This window comes from Carassius carassius, chromosome 5 (assembly GCF_963082965.1).
Source record: "Carassius carassius chromosome 5, fCarCar2.1, whole genome shotgun sequence".
NCBI classification, from domain to species: Eukaryota; Metazoa; Chordata; class Actinopteri; order Cypriniformes; family Cyprinidae; genus Carassius; species Carassius carassius.
This window is the reverse complement of record NC_081759.1, coordinates 1,940,414-1,959,504: the sequence shown is the minus strand read 5'-3', so window position 1 is coordinate 1,959,504 and position 19,091 is coordinate 1,940,414. Positions and strand designations below refer to the sequence as shown.

The 19,091-nt window shown below is 38.7% G+C and overlaps 1 protein-coding gene across 1 annotated transcript in view; it reads left to right on the top strand.

The window, feature by feature from the left end:
• Positions 1-18,861, top strand: part of LOC132140585 (peripheral-type benzodiazepine receptor-associated protein 1-like) — a 109,045-nt gene extending 90,184 nt beyond the window's left edge. The window contains exons 20-34 of the mRNA XM_059549398.1: positions 164-1,042; positions 2,485-2,636; positions 3,338-3,831; positions 4,438-4,966; positions 5,373-5,528; positions 5,950-6,687; positions 8,958-9,054; positions 10,646-10,776; positions 11,423-11,591; positions 13,063-13,131; positions 14,072-14,125; positions 15,216-15,319; positions 15,401-15,472; positions 17,199-17,318; positions 18,337-18,861. Of these exons, the coding sequence (XP_059405381.1) occupies positions 164-1,042; positions 2,485-2,636; positions 3,338-3,831; positions 4,438-4,966; positions 5,373-5,528; positions 5,950-6,687; positions 8,958-9,054; positions 10,646-10,776; positions 11,423-11,591; positions 13,063-13,131; positions 14,072-14,125; positions 15,216-15,319; positions 15,401-15,472; positions 17,199-17,318; positions 18,337-18,555 (3,983 nt within the window). The 3' untranslated portion in view covers positions 18,556-18,861. The remainder of the gene's footprint in view (positions 1-163; positions 1,043-2,484; positions 2,637-3,337; positions 3,832-4,437; positions 4,967-5,372; positions 5,529-5,949; positions 6,688-8,957; positions 9,055-10,645; positions 10,777-11,422; positions 11,592-13,062; positions 13,132-14,071; positions 14,126-15,215; positions 15,320-15,400; positions 15,473-17,198; positions 17,319-18,336) is intronic.
• The last annotated feature ends 230 nt before the right edge of the window (positions 18,862-19,091 follow it).

Here is a 19,091-nt window from a genome sequence, read left to right as displayed (position 1 = left end):
GTGTGTGTGTGTATACTTCTCATCACACTTTTGCCCAGAAAATGTAAAAATCTAATTCAGTTCTCATTTCTAAACTTCTAAAAATCTAGTTTAAATTTCCTTCAACATTACTCCCTATACCTAACAGTATTGTGTTACACCATCTTTCTGTATCCCCCTGTAGGCGAGCTGATGGATGGCAGAAGAGGCCTCGTTCCCTCCAACTTTGTGGAGCGCATGTCAGACGATGACTTCATGAGCTCACACCCTCACCAGGCTGGCGATATGTCCCATAATTCCTTCCAGGAGAGCAGCTTCCACAGTGGCAGTGAGCGGCTGCACCAACACCACTTACGCTTCGCCCACAGCGCCTCCGAGAGGACAGAGACCTCCATGACAGCATCGGCTCCCGGTGAAAATGCCAAAGCTAACCCTGCCCTGTCCGCCCCGCTCAGTAATGGCTTAGACTTGGATCTAGAGGAGGTTGGGGTGAACACTGTGCCTTACCCCCGCAAGCTAGCGCTAATCAAGCAGTTAGCCAAGAGTGTCATCATCGGCTGGGAATCTCCACTGGTCCCGGCTGGCTGGGGTTCTGTGTTTAGCTATAATGTCTACGTGGACCACGAGTTGCGACTCAATGTGCCATTTGGTACCCAAACGAAGGCTGTTCTGGAGAGGCTAGATTTGGCGCAGAAGGCATATCGGATTGTAGTGCAGTGCCTGACAGAGCGAGGCAACTCGGATCAGCTGCGTTGCAGTATGCTAGTCGGACGGGACGTGAGCGTAGCGCCGACTCAACTGCGTGTTGAACGCATATCGGCTACCTCGGCCAGCCTAACCTGGCTGCCTAGCAACAGTAACTATGTGCACATTGTGTCTTTAAACGATGAGGAGTGTGAGCTGGTAAAGGCGGGATGCTATTCACTGTGCCTCAGCAACCTTACACCCAACATGCATTACAACGTTAAAGTGGAGGCCAGGCCACACCGCACAGCCTGGGAACTACCGCCGGAGTGCAGAGAACGCAAAATCGCAGTGACCTCTTTCAAAACCCTGTCTGCAGGTGAGATGCAAATAGGGTTGAGCAATGTCTATAAATTGGCATCAGGCAATGTCTACAGATAGACGATGACATCGGCGGGTGGGGGATTGGGTAGGGCTGTGCAATTTAGCTAAAAATGTATCAACGATATAATTTTTCGTATCGTTCGGTATCGATAATTATTGACGTTTTTTATAATCCTTTTTAAAAGAAAGAGCAATAGATTTTTTTTTAACCACTGTATGTTTGATTTACCCAATTTATTAAGACAACAAATAGTTTTTTGTTTGTTTGTTTTGTAGTCATACACAAAATAAAATGTAAACAAATATCTCCTTTCTTATGTTTTTTGTGCAGATCAAGGAAACTTTTGTCTTGTCTACCGAGGCCACCGGAGGGCTCAATGAGCTAAATAATGAAGCGCATTAAATTGTTTATTTAATGCAATGAAACAACAACTATCTATAAAAAAGTGCATAACGTCTAAATTAACATATATAAATCAAATATAAAAACTTTCTTCTTCTGCGTCATAGTTTGAGCTGCACCCTCTACTGTACAGACATGAATTTACACTTCCTTCAGCCTTCAAGAACTTATTTTATATTAAAGCGCAAATGTAACGAAACACATTTTTCCATACAAAATAACTAAGTAATGTAATTAGTTACTTTTTTAGGGAGTAACGCAATATTGTAATGCATTACTTTTAAATGTGTTACTTTTGCGTTACTTTTTAAATATGAGCAGGGCTTGATTGTTTTTAACATAAGAAGTTCTATTTATAGCAAATGTAATAGACCTTTCACACTAAAAAGTGTAATGAATAAACCTCAGGTTTCACGTCTGTACAGTAGAAGTAGAAGAACACAGGAGAAGAAGGTTCAACAGTCTTCAGCAATAAAAAAAAACAATGAAGCACAATTGTTAGTTAATCTAAAGTCATCTTTGCTTATTAGTATGGTTGAACTGGATTACAAAGGCCTGTAGCAAAGACATTGGTTAATATAATGGGATTAGATAAATTTGTGTTAACATATTTAATTATTGCAGGTTTGCATCTTATTCTGAGTTTGCATTTTAGTTTATTTTGATGAATACTAAATCTTTTTTTTCCGAGTGGGATGAATTGATGCACATTCACATTTAGTCTATAACTACATCATGTTAACACAGCAAACACAATGCCTCTGTACTTCTGATTTCTCCCAATATGGGGACAGGACTCTTGGCAGTCAATAAATGGGAAAACAAAGTAACTGAAGTTACTTTTTTGAAAAAGCAACTCAGATATTTTCTTGTAAATCTAAAAGTAATGCATTACTTAAAAAGTAATCTGATTACGTAACTCGCGTTACTTGTAATGCGTTACCCACAACACTGCCCAACACTGAGTAAGATTCCTTTTTGATCTAATTTTAACTTTAACTTCCTTTGATTTGACCTTTACCCTTGTCCTCCAGGTCCTCCTGATGCTCCTCTGGATGTGCAGTTGGAGCAGGGCCCATCTCCAGGAATAGCTCAGATCAGTTGGCTGCCTGTTACTATAGATGCTGCTGGGACATCCAATGGTGTACGGGTCACTGGCTACACCATTTATGCTGACAAGAAGAAGGTGAACCAAAGAATTCTTCTGAAAAGTCCACTTTATATTATAATTTCTACTAGAGCTCCACAATTAATCTACATTAAATAGCAGTCACAATTAGGCAAAAGCTGCTCAATTTTTTTTATTATGTGCAGCTTGTCAGTTGAGCAGGGTGATCAATAGTAAATACTGCTATATCCGAAGGCCAGATGGTGCTCTTGCATTGAAACACCAAATATGTCCTACAGACGAAAGGTGAAGCACCTCGTTCCAGGAAATCCCTAAAGTTGTAGCTGAATAAAACAGAAGATTGAACTGCATTCATTAATTCAACATGACTATTAAAAACACAACTACGACAATATGTGGTTTATCTGAGATCTTCGTATTATAATTTTCATTTTAATAAAGTATATATATATAATGCCATGCTACCTGATATAGCCTTTATCACTGCATAGAATACTATGAAATACTATGCCTTATTCTGTGTAAGAAGTCACATCATCTCTTTTATGCTGTTTTATGCATGTCTTGAATGATGTTTTATGCATGTTGATTTTTTAAATGCATGTTATAAGCGACTCACACTAGCTGTGTTTTCAGATGGAGCAGTATTTACTTCTAAACCAGATGATTTATTTCGACCCCGATTTTGATTAATTAATCATGCAGCTTTTATTTCTACAGTAAATGTGCATGTTTAACTCTCTCACCTTTGTCTGCAGGTATTAGAGGTGTCGTCACCCACAGCAGGCAGCGCTCTGATTGGTCCATCTCAGATCCAAACATTACAGGCGGCCCATGAGCTCACCGTGCGGACCATGTCAGCTTTTGGCGAGTCGGTGGACTCATTGCCGGTAAATGTGCCCGCCAAATTACCTGCCATCATGTCCGGTGCCTCATTGCCTCAATGCCAGTCTGTGCCAGCCACCACCAGTGTCCTCATGGCCAGTGCCAACCCAGATCCTGCTGTCTGTGCCACATCTCTCTCATCTGTCAAATTGCCCATTCTGCCAAACACTGCTACAATGGATGAACACACCACTGGTCCTGTTCGGGGAGTCTATGTCAGTGCACCCAATGCAACCACCCGTGAGGCATCTCCGTCTCCTGCTTCCTATGTAGAAGCCTGGGCAAATCCAACACCAGCTGCACCCATGCCAGCACAGGAGGCATTGTCGATATATACCTCATGTACTAACTCAACGGTGAGTTTAAACTAAAAATCTACTTGTCTGTGACTAATCTACTTTAGTCACTACTGAATGTGCAAATAATAAGTAATTAGCTTATACCATATCCTTAAAGAGCCAAAAATTAAAATGTTGTCATTGTTTACCCATGTGCAAAAGGAGATGCTTAGCATCCGTGGAATGTCCGTGCAAAATGACCTTCTGCTTGGAACCCTGGGGCATCTCTTTGTGCCATATTTAATAAAACTCAGACATGAAGGAGATTTTATAACTGAAGTGGATGTTAAATTTTGGTCTGTTCATGGTCTTCATAAAACATGTAATATAACCTTCCCATTTGAGGTTATTGTTAAGAAAACACCCAGGACTTTTCACTAAATTTTGGCCTAAGACCAATAACCTTCTGCTATAAATTTTATTTACTGCTTTACCCTATCCGAATTCTTAAAATATAATTATTTTTTCTTAAGTTGGCTGAGATTAATTGTCCATGTGTAGAGATCTGGGATCTATGGGTTCTGTTTAATATTGGAAATTGGTTGGGAATAAGTATTGTATCATTTTGAGTAGTAATTTTGTAAGCTAATAAAGCATCTCCATCAACAGGTGAGTGTATCTACACCCATGGTTACACATGCACCCATGGTCGTGCCTGTGCCTCTTGCTACACCAACATTCATGGCCATACCAGCTCCCTTGACCTCACCAGGACCTATGCCCACACCATTGTCCATGACAGTGGCAGGTCCTGTAGTTGTGCCAGCACCTGCTACCATGCCTGTGCCCATGTCTGCGGCCAAACCTGCACCTATACCTGCACCTATTGTTGTACCTGCATCAGTGCCAGAGCAGTCTAGTGTGGCTCCTGCTGTGCAAAACACAAGCAGAGAGACAGACAGCCCAGGAGGCCTGCATCCTGTTGCCTCCCTCTCCAACTTCTTGGAGGATCCACGTGCCAAACTTCACACACCACCACCAACCAGTTCCACCTGCCCCAAAGTCAACATCCCAGGAAAGGACCCTCTCGATATTCCAGATACGCACCCACTGAGACCTCTGAATCCGTCACCCTTTGAATCAGAGCCAGAGGAGGACAGGGAGAACACCAGGCTCGTATCCATGGAGGAGTTCCTGCGGCCTGTACCTCAACCTCGAATAAAGGCCAGTTTCCAAACTAAATCTGGAGACCATGTGTGTCCCTGTGCAGTTGTTATCTTTTTGGACTGCACTCATTTAATTATCTTACTATTTTTCTCAGAGCTAATCTTCCTTCCTTAAAATACTAATTTAATCCAGCAGAGAAACACCTTAATTATTTGAAACATTGTGTTGTCCTAGTGCAGGGGTGCCCAGACCTGTTCCTGGAGGGCCACTGTTTTACAAAGTGTAGCTCCAGCCCAAGTTAAATACATTTGAACGAGCTAATCAATGTGTTTGGAATTACTAGAAACTTCCAGACAAGTGTATTGGGGCAATTGCAACTTAATTCTTCAGGAGCAGGATTGGACCCTGTCGTAGTGTCTCAGAAAACTGTGTTGAAGTTATTGTTTTTGTGGTACATTATTAGGTCTATGCTGGTGGTCTTATGGACCCTCCCCCAGACTACCAAGGGGAGAGCAGTCAGTCTGATCTGTCTGACATACTGGAAGAAGAGGAGGAAGATCTGTACTCTGAACCAATTACTGACATCTCCAGAGGTTACAGTACAGCTCCTACGGGCAGGGTATGTACATGCACATGGATGTTGTACTGAATGTTCCTCAGTGAACCTTTTGACAAAAAGTTAAGTCCTACTGCAGTGTGACTTTTGGTATTGCACCAGATAATCACGATCACAGTGAAATGCCACAGGTTCAATATCCTGCTCAATATAATGATATATTAACCATTAAGCAGGCTCTGATTGTCTGTAATTACTAGTGAAAACTTTTAGCTATAACTCAGTTTTAGCCATACTTGTCATTTACGTTCTTCTATTCTCATATTTCCTATGTTGCATTCTAATTTTCTTGTTTCTTTGCTTTTTGTTCAATTTTCCACTTTTGACACCAATCAAACCTTTGCCGCCTCTGTATGTTCTCGATCTTTCACCTTGCTCGTTTTCTACTCTGGTATATCCCAATGCTCCTCCAAAACAACCCTAGTCTGAAATGTGGGAACCTGACAGCGATGAAGAAATTTTGGAGAGGATTATAAAGCTCCCCCCTCAAGCCTACCACAACAAGCAGCTCTTTAGCATCCCAGAAGTCACAGAAGAAGAAGACAACACTGAATCTGAACCCTACACTAGGCCTTCCCCAGGCCGAACAACTTCTGGCAAGGGCCGCCAAAGTGGACATGATGGTGGTGGACATTCCCCCAATCATCATAATCAGGGACATAAAATGGAATCTGATTCACCCGTAGTAAGGTACAAAGGGAATGTGCCAGTCAGGACTAGACCCAGAGTGCACTACGCTGACACGGTGGACACCATCAACTATCTGGATGAGGAGGAGGTGGAGTTGAACTCTGACAGTAGTCTGTACGCTGGGCCTAGTTCTGTTAATGTGGCTGCACGTTGTACACCACACAAAGGTCATGGCGACCGACTCAGGAGAGAGGCCTTGCTCCGTAGCCAGATGACTTCAGGAAAAGGGCAGGGACCGCATTTACTTAGCAAGACCATTCACCGTGTGAAGTCACCCACTGGACCCTCAACAGAGATTGACGTAGAGTATGGAACCGATAACGACGAGGAGCCTCAGCTGTTTGATCCTGGAGCAGTGGTGTTAGAACAAATGAGCTCGGAGTGGTGGGTTGAAGGCGTTAACAATGAGTACCACCACTTGCCCCTGACATGCAGACCCCAGCCAGAGCTGCCCCAAACCAGCCACTCATGGGTGGGTTGTCATCTGTCCATCTGTCTCCTGTTCTACCACAGCCATCTATCCCTTGAGAAGCTCTCTTTGAGAACCTGTCCATCCCTTTAGGAGATGGCTGAAACCTTTTGTGTCCTAAAAGCAAAAATGACCAAGTTTGCACCCAAATCAACTGCTATACTTATCGGTTCACTGTAGCTTAATTTGTCCTACTTGTTTTATCATATTTGAAAGGTCTAGAACTAGGGGGTCTCAACTCTGGCCCTAAATATCCACTTTCCTTTAGAGTTTAGCTCCAACACTGTTCAAACTCACTTGCCTGTAACCTTAAAGACCTCACCTAATAAGTGATTCAAGTGTGTTTAATTAATGTTGGAACTAAAATCTACAGAAAAGAGGACCTCAAGGGTCAGAGTTGAGAACCCCTGGCTTAATTGTATTGTTGGAATTGATGATGATTGTCTTAAGGAACTGAGCAATTCAGGTTAAAGTTCTACTTAACATTTTAATTTACAATCCTTTTGGAAAAGACCATATTGTAGCATTTCTGTATGTATTTTTCATGTTTCATCAAGTCATATGGAATTCCACCAAGTGCTCAATGACTCTCCAACTCAAATTTTACTGTGGAAACAAAAGGTTTAAGCCTGTACATCTCGCTTCTTGTGTACCCTACACCCTTTCTCTCAGTCTCTAGTCAAGGCATATTCGTATTTGTAGTAGCACAGCTGGCAGCACTGCTCTATGCATTTGTCCTACATCTTATTCTTCCCAGTGTTGAACATTGATGTTCTAAGACTGTGGCTGTACATTATCACTCAATAGGTTTTATTGCTCTGTTGCATCTCCTTTCCTTGACACAAATGGGATGCTTCTTGACCCACGTATTGTCAAGGTTGTCCAGAGACTGCTTGAGCAGTTAAAGTAGACACTGGACCACACCGAAGTGCTGTATGAAACTGTATGTTGTGCTTGCACAGGGATCTCCTCTTTTCCTATAATTGCACTGTTGCAAGAAGAACAACCCCAAGTGCTGCTTATGTTGATCTGGAATCAAACGTCGCTTGAGCAGGGGCTTTTTTGATTGTGTGTGTATTTCAGGGCTCCAGGCTAATTGCTAATTCAGTACAAAAGAGCTTGCAACAGTGATTTCAAATCTATTTGCAATTAGCCTAAGATGCCAGAACTTCATGTCCATATACCCTAGGAAGGTGCACAAACACAGATATTAATGTCTGGCCAATGCAATCGCAGGTCATTGTACATAGAAGCTCTTGAATATAGTTATTAGGTTGCAAGCTAAGCAAAGTAAACTGCACACAGTAACATTGTGTACAGGAAATTTTCCAAATGCTAGCTTGGCAATTTATTTAAAGGGTTAGTTCACCCAAAAAGTAAAATTTGTCCATGTTCTACTCACCCTCGAAGCATCCTAGGTGTATGTGACTTTCTTATTTCAAAATAATCCAATCTGAGTTATATTAAAAATTGCTCTTCCAAGACTTTCGATGGGGGTAATCGGGTGTTTGTTGTCAACAGTTCAGATGACATTAAATAAAGTGCACACATCTGTAATAAAATGTCCCTCACACGGCTCCTGGGGGTGAATAAAGGCCCCCTGTAGCTAATCCATACATTTTTGTAAGATAAATATCCCGATTTCAAATGTAAAAAAACACTTTTTTTCTAACATCTCCTGACTGTGGGACACGGAGATATTATTTTATTTTTTTTACAGCGATTAGATTATTCTGAAAGAAGAAAGTCACATACACCTAGGATGCTTCAAGGGTGAGTAGAAAATGGACACCCTTTAATATAGACTGTTCTGATTCTGTAATTTGTCAAAATTACAAAATGTTTTAACAGAAGCAAGTGGCTCCTAAGCGATTGGTCTAGTCTGGAGCCCCTAGTGTCCATTAGTGGTATTACATGCAGATTTTGTGATGTTACAGTTGTACATTAACATTTTAGATTAGGGAACACTATTCACTATTAATTTGTTGCTTATTAGCCTGCATTTTACTTACATATTCGCTGTTTATTACTATTTATAAAGGACATATTAATGCCTTATTTTGCATGACAATATTCTAGTTCCATTAATCCTAAACATACCTACTAGAAACAACCACCTTGCTTACTATCCGTAAGCAGCAAATTAGACGTTTACTGAGGGAAAACTCTTTAGTTAATAGTGAATACATGTTCACTAATCTGAAGTGCTTGCCATGATGTCCGGGGCTGTATCCCACGTGACATTATCTGACTGTTTGTTTTTCTCAAACCAGGAGGCAGGTGGAAGAGAAGCATCGTTGGCAGATCCAGGTGCAATGTGGTGCGACGTCACTCCAAAATCGCCACGGTCTGAAATTAGACTACATAGAGGTGAGAATCTCTCACTTCCTTCTCTCTCTCTCTCTCTCTCTCTCAATGTGAACAGTGTTTAGCTCTTATTTAGATCACATCCTTTTCTCTCTTTCTCAATTATCTGTCCACTCACTGAACTTTTAATTGCCCTTAACTGTTCTTCTGCAAACTTAGTTTCAGCCAAAGCAACACATGTATCTAGCCTAGTCTAACTGCTTATTCTAAGAGTTAGTTATATGATAAAACCTGTAACACAATGTATTAAAGTGTGGCATGTAATACATTCAGACCTAGCTTGTTGAGGAGTGCTGTTACTTTTCTAAGTGATCAGACATACAATTTATTTAACTGAAAGCCCACAGATTTGCATTTGTGAACAGTCAAGTAATATAAAGTATTATGAAGTCACCACAGAAATTTGGAAGTGGACAACATCCCAGATACCTACACTTTGTAGCCTAGCACTTTTACAATTAAAATCGTTTTTGTCTTTGAGGGCAAGATGGTTTTCCGAAAGGTAGCCCCTTTTTTTGTATATTTGCACTCAAATATGACCCACAGAGGTAGTTGAATGTCCTCTTTTCTTTGCTCTGCCCTTGATTGTTGCTACAGATGGTCTTGATCCTCACTAATGAGATTAGCACATCTCACTGCTGGAGCTTAACACAAAAATGACAGACACCTGTTAGCACCACTGATTATACATCTCTGTTTTACACTATAGTCCTCATCCAATCCATCTAGAAACAGGAAATTGATCCTGATGACTTCAGAGTACTGACCTTTGACCTGATGATCCTGACAGATGTTTGAGTGTTGCTTTCAGACTGCAGTGTACAGCAGTGTTATCTTTCATGCACGTCCAATAAATAGCACAGGAAAATTATGGATGGTGTTTTGGAGCATTTGTGTTTGCTTTCCATTTATTTACACATGTAACTTCATCTGTGCAGTTGCATAGACTTATTTAGTAGACACTTTGCACAGTGATGCATTTTTATCAGTTCATATAGTAATTGATTGTTCAGCACAGTTGCTTAATTGTGAGACATAGTGATTTTTAACACATTATGGGAAATATTAGCATGGCCAATCAACACTGAGAACCAGAAGTGGGTTGGTTTTATTAAATATAATACCGATTTGTCTATATTGTTTGGTTTTAATCGCTTCCATGACAACATTATTGAAATTCACAAAAGTTTTTTGTTGTTGTTGTTATCTAAAAAGACATTTGTGTGTGTGTGTGTCTTCCTGTCATTCTCGCTCTGTACAGATGAATCGTGAGCACACGTTTCTGTAGCCACTCATGGCGGCTTAGGATCAGGAGGTTTTAGTTTGATTACCTCACTTAAGGACACGCCTGGGCCGCACCATTATGCTTTTCAGGCGGGGGAGACCTCAAACATTAGTTAACTGATTGTAACATTTCACATTCGTCATGGAACGTTGCATTAAATGTAACATTACTTTGGACAATTCCAACTTCAGTTTTTCAAAATGTGATACAGACATGACATGTCCAGATTACCCACCAATGTGTTAGTCTCATAATATATCCTATGAAATATTTTCTTGACAAGTTTGCGTTTGCTCTTTGGTGTTGCAGAGCCCAGAGCATCTGGAGAAAATGAGGTGAGAGTGTTTGTTGCCCTCTTCCCATATGATCCTGCAGTCATGTCCCCCAATCCTGATGCTGCTGAAGAAGAGCTTCCCTTTAAAGAAGGCCAGATTATCAAGGTATGACTCTTAACCCTATAAATAGCGACATATATAATATTAGTAGACATGGAACAGTTTATATTAAGTTTGCATATACTGTATGTTTTATGTTTTGAGACATATTAGATACATTCTGCTTTTATGGCTCATATAGTCTGATAGTCTGAGGACAAACAGCTCCGATTAATTCCCAAACTAAGCAGAAATATTCAGTTTGGTGCAGATGCTGATCTTTGTATGGCTAAAAAGTGTGATATTCTGATGCATCTGTTGTAACTCAATGAGATCTTTATACTGTAACAGTATAGTAGATACTTGCATAAAATGATATAAATATCAGTCATCACTCTGGTATATTAAGATGAGATTTAAATGATCTAAACACAGAATACAATGATGCTTGGGAGATGTTCTACAAAAGCCTGAGGATCAGATTTGATACATTTTAACGTGGATTAAAAAAATAAAAATAATCAAATAAATCTAAGATGCAACAGTCCAGTAGGTCTTCATCTTGAAATATTACTAATAATATAAAAGTTATAGATTTATGCCCACAAAACCTTATTGCTCTCATTATAGATATCAAATAATACCAAAGAAATATCACTTTGCTCTGTCACAGTTCCTGTAGAAAGTTGATTGCAGTGTTTCTTCTCTGCAGGTTTATGGGGACAAAGATGCGGATGGTTTCTTCCGGGGCGAGGCGGGTGGCCGTCGTGGCTATGTGCCGTGTAACATGGTTTCAGAGATCCAGGTTGATGATGAGGAGACCAGAGACCAGCTCCTGATGCAGGGCTTCCTCTCCACAGAGACCTCATTGGAAAAGATAGGTGTGTTCATCAGCGCATGCGTCAGACTCGCACATCTACACCTCAATGTCAGCTTTCACACCAACAGATGTCATGTTTGACATATTTGTATGTGGAGATCTCATTTGATTCCAGCTGTAATCATTAAAACTCATTAGCATAATGTCACTGCTTGGCTTCAAATCAGGATCTTAATGTGCTGTCTGACTAGGTTTTGCAGTAGTCAGACTTATCATTTATTTAAGGTCATATTTTCAGCATGTTTCTAAAGGAAAAATAAATCTCTTAACTCCCTGTAATTGTTCAAAGAAAAAGCCACAGAAATCTAGCCGCAGCTGACATTTTAGCATAGCTGGAATCACACTTGCAGACGCGAGATTTAAAATAGGCTTCAAGCTAACAACTGTGAGGAAACTTAAAGTGATCTTGAAGTGATGGTGGTGATATGTGGTGCTTTATTCTGTAATCTATTAAGATACATGTAGTAGTCTTTATCTCATTTAAGGCGAGACGCTAAAGGTAATACCATTGCTTTTTGAGATTTTGGTTCCATAACATGATTTCTTTCAGACTTGTGGAGAGAAAAAATCCTAAATACACTTTCAAGTGTTTATTACACCTCATCTATTTAGGTATGTAGATGTGTTTTTTTCTCCACTTCAGCAGCACATGCATACACCAAACTTCACAGTTTTATTCTTATCTATCTAAGGTATTTACAGGGGATTTGTTTATACATTATTCACCTGATTTATATAAAATGAGATCTTTTTCTCAAAACATGGTGACAATCACAGAGTGATAAAAAGAGATATCAAGAATCTCCTCTGTTAAGAACTTAGAAATGACAGCAAAATGTGGCAAGAATTTGGAATTCAGATTCCTGTTGTGTTCTTTTTCCGTGTTATGTGTCACAATTTTAAATTTTTCTCTTAAAATTCTCAGATTTTTTAGCGAATTGCTAATTTATCTCACCATTCTGTTTATATTTTGCATTTGCATTTTGCATCTTTTATTTTCTTGCCACTGCGAGATAATATCTTATGATTCATTATTGTTTTTTTCAGCATTATGAAAGAAAAGTCTAAATTGTGAGAGAAAAAGTCACAATTACTTTTTTTTTAACCCATGGCAGAAACAAGCTTTGACTGGTTTATGTTTCACAGTCTATGTTTAATTTCAGATCACAAAGCTTTGCCGGTTTTATATAAGTGTCAAAGTGCTGTTGTTGTGCTGTGTGTTTTTGTGGTCACTGTAAGCAGTTCAAAGAGCGACAGAGGATCTTGTTTCCCAGAATGCTTTGCTGCAGTGGTGGATCAGTTCTTTCTTTCTCACTGCTGTTCCTCATTGCTGATGCTAATGCTTATTCTTATTCTTGTTTTCAGCTTGATGCTTGTTTTGTGAGGTTTTGCTTTTTTTTTTGGCTTCTCATTCATTCTTGTCTGCTACTTGTCTTTTTTTCCCCCTCGTATCCTGTTTAAATTTCATAAAGACGCCCGCTTACATGCACAGCTTCCACGCCGCCCCGCTGCACCGCCGAAACCTAGACGCTCCAAGAAAGGTGTGTGTCAGCGCTCGCTGTCTCCTCCTGCTCTCTGAGATTTGGTTTGCTGAATTCACTCCCATCAGCTTTCTGCTTCTGCATCAGGAACTCTGACCAAAGGGGGAGACGAACATTAGATGTTCTTAGTCTCACTGGTTTAGTTTTGAACCACATTCAGCATCAAATTTAAATTAACCTTTTTTTTACCAAATAAATGTTCCTGGATTATTGTGCATGATTCGTTGATTTATTCATTAAAGAATCCTGAAAAAAAATGATCACAGGTTCCAAAAAATTTTAAGCAGCACTTTCCAGTTTCCAGCACTGATAATAAATCATCATATCAGAATGATTTCTGAAGATCATGTGACACTGAAGACTGGAGGAATGATGCTAAAATAATTCAGCTTTGCATCACAGGAATAAATTACAGTTGAATGTCTTTTAAAATATAAAAACGTTATTTTACATGATAATAATATTTCACAATATACATTTTTTTCCTGATAAGTAAATGCAGCCTTGATGAGCAGAAGAAACATAAAAAATCATTCTGATCCCCATTTTGACCGGTAGTGTGTATAAACATGTTTTTGTATTGTATTAAGTGAGAGTGCCACAGATGCTGTCAATCTTGAACCTGGAATGATTTCTTTAAATAAGTGTTTTCTAATGTTTGGGCTCACAGCCCCCTTTGGTCAACTCACCACCTCTCTGAAGCTGACTACCTGAAGAGTGTGTGTGTGTGTGTGTGTGTGTGTGTGTGTGTGTGTGTGTGTGTGTGTGTGTGTGTGCGACTGTGGCTCATAACCACTTCACTCCTATTCTCAAAGTGCTGTGGCTCATTTTGTTTGTTTGAGTTTTCTTTTTCCCCGTGAGCCCGAGTGTCAATCAGGGTCAGGCAGCCAATCAGATTGTGTCTAACCCTTCCCTCCCCGCCCACTTCTGTCCTTTCCAGTGGAGTCGGCTGCGGTGTTGGACGACCCGTCCGCTATGGACTCCTCCAGTCAAGGTTTGAGCTCCTCCTGTCCCGTCCTGCGGTTCTCTTTCATGTTTTCTAGCCTCATGTGACTGACAGTTTAACTGCATGCTGATGTACTGATGCAGTGCTGCATGCTGTTAACATGGAGATCTGCATCCACTCACCCTCATCTCTGAACTAACCACTAAAGATCTTTCAGTCTCTCATTGGACAGCTGAGCTCATGTCTTCTGTGATTTGCTTCACTCTGCATGTGATTTCTGTGTGTTTCTCTTGAGGAGTGTTTTTAACTTCTGTTCAGTGTTTATCATGCATGAAGATTTTTTTAAACACAAATGCAGAAAGAGTTGTATATAATTAACATGCATTCTTGATAGAGATAGACTGAGTTTCATTCTCTGACACTACTTCTGTTACTGTACACACATCAACCTTTTAATTAACTGTTTAATTAACTTCCTCGGCTAAACTGTTTTCAAACTATTCCTCTGCCATGACACTTGTTGACCTGAAACTGATACCCTTTATGAATAATGGTCTAACATTATACAATAATGCAGAAATTAAGCTTACATAGCTTGAAGTTTAGTGTTCATAAACGTGCATAGGGTGTATCTGTCTTACAGTTATAATGTTGAATATTAGTTCAGTTGTTTTCTATTTTCTTTATATTGTGTAATTAATCACCGTGATGCAAGTTTGTGACATTATCAAATTCAACTTTTTTTTTAAATGGGCATTTTTGCAGATTGTTTTTCTAACCGTATAGTTCACAGCAAACAAATATTTCAAACAAATCAATTAATTGAAACACTCAAGTTCATAAAATCTGCAAATATTAACATGGTTGTAAATAATGCATAAAATGCTAGAATACATCTGAAGTAGTTTTTACTGTCAACCATCACAGTAGATTATGATATAATTGTAATTTCATGTTTTGAGGTCGTTTCCTTCATATTCAAGCTCAAATCATCACCCGATAAACCCATAATAGAGATTTCACAAATATATCAAATGTTCCATTTCAGAAACATATGTATTTTCTGGCATTTCTGTCCCTTTCTGTGTCATTTTCACCCACGGCATCTTTAAAGACGCTCATTGTTTTTGACTTGCAGACTTCAGTCGCTCGGCTGGTTCGATGGGAAGCTCCAGACCTCGCAGGATGGTGGCCATCTTTGACTACGACCCGAGAGAGAGTTCTCCCAATGCGGACATAGAGGTGACCTTATTACTATGACAAAAAACTCCTTATGCTAGTAAACGGTCTAAAGCATGAGATATTAATGTACTGTTTGTCCAGGCTGAACTGACCTTCAGCGCAGGCGACGTTATCTATGTGTTCGGTGACATGGACGATGACGGCTTCTACTATGTGAGTTTCTTTCATACCTGTTTCTCTCTCTGTCTGTTAGTATATTCATAATAAATAGTTTTGTGCAATGACACATTTGTGGCCATGCTACCTTTGAACTTATTTCCTAAGTGAATAATAAAAGTCGTTAATTACTTAATAACAGTATTTCGATGCTGTAGAGATCTGAGCAGATCTGTCAGAGCCAGTGTTGGGGGTAATGCATTACAAGTAACGTAATCAGATTACATTTTCTAAAAAGTAACATATTACAGGGTTCCTATGCCTTTGGTAAAATATGGAATTTGATTTAAGTAATTTCCAGGTCTGGAGGAGTATGGAAAAATGAGCTTCTCTAGACTTTTGCCCCCAATTAGAAATAAAAAATATATTTTTTATAATAGAAAATTAAGAATTTAACGAAAATAAGTTTATTAGAAGTGTTTTCAAAAGAAGTGTTTTCATGTTAGCTGTTTAGTGATTGTCAAACACGACTGAATTAATTCAAGTTGCACTTTTAATTATGCAAAATGGTTTGGGCTTCTTCTAATGATATTTCTAGCACCGTATAACATAGTCTTGAGGACCTTTGCAAAAATTACAAATATACAGACATTTATGTGTGCACAAGAAACCAAGAAACTTAGCATATAGGACAATGCACACTGAGCCACCTATTGTGACATCAGAGGATGTGCTAATTCAGACATATTAGAGTTACAACTATAAGGAAGGCCACATTTGAGCAAGTAGATCTCTAGTAATTCGTGTGCACCCATGCTCTCACTTTATTTATAGTAAGATGGTAGTGATGCACAAAGAAAATAGGTTAAATAACACTAGAAATTGTAATGCGTAAGTATGCGAAAAAATTCCCATGCACATGTGAATAGTTTTCGAAGGCACAAAAAAGTTTATTGTGTGGATGCAAAAGTCACTTAGAGAAAATAACTGTAAAAAACCCTGAAAAAATTAACATATTGACAGATGAACTTGTATACACCGTCCAACGATTAATCGCGATTGATTGCATCTAAAAATAAAAGTTTTTGTTTACATATGTGTGTGCTGTTTATATTCATTATTTATATATAAAGACACATATTTTGAAAATAATTACATGTATTTATGTGTATATATTCCTATAAATTCTATCATATATGAATGTATTCAATATATAAACATGACATATTTTTCTTAAATACATACATGCATGTTTTTGTATTTATATGTACATAATAAATATACACAGTACACACACATATATTATGTAAACAAAAACTTTTACTTTAGATTAATCGCGATTAGTCGTTTGCTAGCACTGATATATACCAAATATAAAACTGAAAATAGTGATATGGACCATTTATGTTAAATATAGTCAGAAAATCTACTGAAGGGTTTGGAAATTTGAGTCTGGAAAAGTATGGAATTTTTTTTAAATGGAAAATGTGTAGGAACCCTAATATTACTTTTAGATTTAAAATGAAATTACTTACATATTTAAATGTTGTCATTCCAAACCCATTATTATTTTATTATATTTTTCATCACATTTTTCTTGTTTACTTTTGAAAAAGACTGAAAAAAGACGAATTTTAAAGCTGTTGTTATGATTGCTGTTGCTGTTGTTAAAAATATATTCCAGAACCTCTCAGTTTTTGTACCTCTGTATTTCTAAACCCTTTGTACCGTCATGAATGACTGAGCAAAGCAGCAGTGCATGATGGGTCTGTGTTGTTTTCAGGGGGATCTCAATGGACACAAAGGCCTCGTACCATCCAACTTCCTGCAAGCTTTTCCAGAGACAGAAGAAGATGCAGCACGGACGGAGAACACAGTGATGGAGAGCCGCAGGGATTCACAGGTGTGTGTGTGTGTGTGTGTTTATTGCATGCATTAATGTTGATCATTGCATGTGCTTTCCATTCTGTTCTGTCCATCACAGATGAACAGCATTAGTTTGTCCAGCTGTCTTTTGTTCTGCATGTCGTCTTATATGTGTTTGTTTTTATTTTTGCATGCTTTTCAGAAGCACAGGAGAGGTGTTCACTTTAAACAGTGACCGTAAGTGTTTCATAGACCTGCAGCAAACCTTCTCTGGCATCTCTAGATAAAATGACTCTGAGCATTGCACTGAGAGTCTGGAGATGAATTATAGAAAAACTATAGAAGTACTGTAAAAGTTTTAGAGATTCAATCATTTTGAATCCAACATGTTTGCACCCCAAAAAATTTTCACATAATAATTTTACATTTAAAGAGATAGTTCACCCTTGAAAAATGTAGTTTTGTTTTTGTCAGGGTTAGGAACCAGTGTTATTTTTGTATTATTTATATAGTTTCTATTAATATTTTGAATTACCTTTTAGTTTCATATTTTTCAGGTTTCATTTTATTTTATAGTTTTAGTTAGTCTTATTTTTTTTTTCCTAGGATTCATTTATTATTTCAGTTGTAGCTTTTGTTTTCATTTTTATTTATTTCCAGTCTGTCCTTTAAGCACTTTAACAGGATTTGTATTTTAAGGTGAACTGTCCCTTTAAACTCATGGTGAAAGCCATGCCTCGTAAGTTTGTTTTGCAATGTAAGATTAAGCATTTTATGATCATAAAGTCAGATGTCTGTCAGATGCTCAGACTTGGGACTGCTGCTCTATTTTTTCTTCTGCTACTTTGTATTCCCATTTCGTACATACAGTATTAAATCTCCTTCATCTTACATCATTTTAGTCTTTTTATTTTATACAACTATTATACAAGTGGTTGAGCGTTAACTCTCTCTTAGCTCTCTTAAGGACTGGACTTTTTAAAATAAGAACTTACCAGAAACAGCTTTAGAATTGTTACCTGTCTACCTTCATCTTTCCTCTGTTTTTCTCCCAGCGGAGCCAGACAGAATCGTCTGAGCATCTTGTTCCTCTGAGCTCCTCTCAGCCAGGACTAAACCCTGAGCCGGACTCAGATCAGAAACTGACCCTGAGCTCGTCTTCACCCGTGACCCCTCCGGTCCCCGACACCTCCCTGCCTCAGAAGAAGAAGAACGGGTTCTTCTCCAAGGGCAGGAAGCTTTTCAGAAAGCTGGGCTCCAGCAAGAAAGAATAACTGTGAGCCTGAAGATCTGCAGATTGCACTTTTTCTTGTGTGTCGTGTCAGTTCGAGTTTGTGTCCATCCAATAGGAGAATCTTTCTCATTCTGTGATTTTTGCCATAATGATGCAGATTTACCAGCGCTTTCGTCTATCCGACCTTTTCTTCTTTTCAAAAAAAGCAAATAATCACAATACTTGTGCAAATAGGGAAAGGGTTTGAACCCATTAAAGCTGTGACTAGAGGCTCAAGTCTGTTTGAAAGCGATAAAATACTCATTTAAAGAGTAAAAAGATTTTCTAAATAAATGCTCAGCTTTAATATAACAGCATCTAGACAAGAATTTTTATTATCTATATCACAATATTTCCTGGACTTTCAGATTATTTGATTAGTAATGTTGTTGTATTGTACTGAGAATAGGGTTTTGTTATATTCTACACACTCCTGCCCGTTTCTGCCACTGAATTAAAAAAAAAAGGTTGTTGTGACATTTTATCTCACGATTCTGACTTTTACAGTTCTGACTTTTTTACCTAAGAATTTTTTCC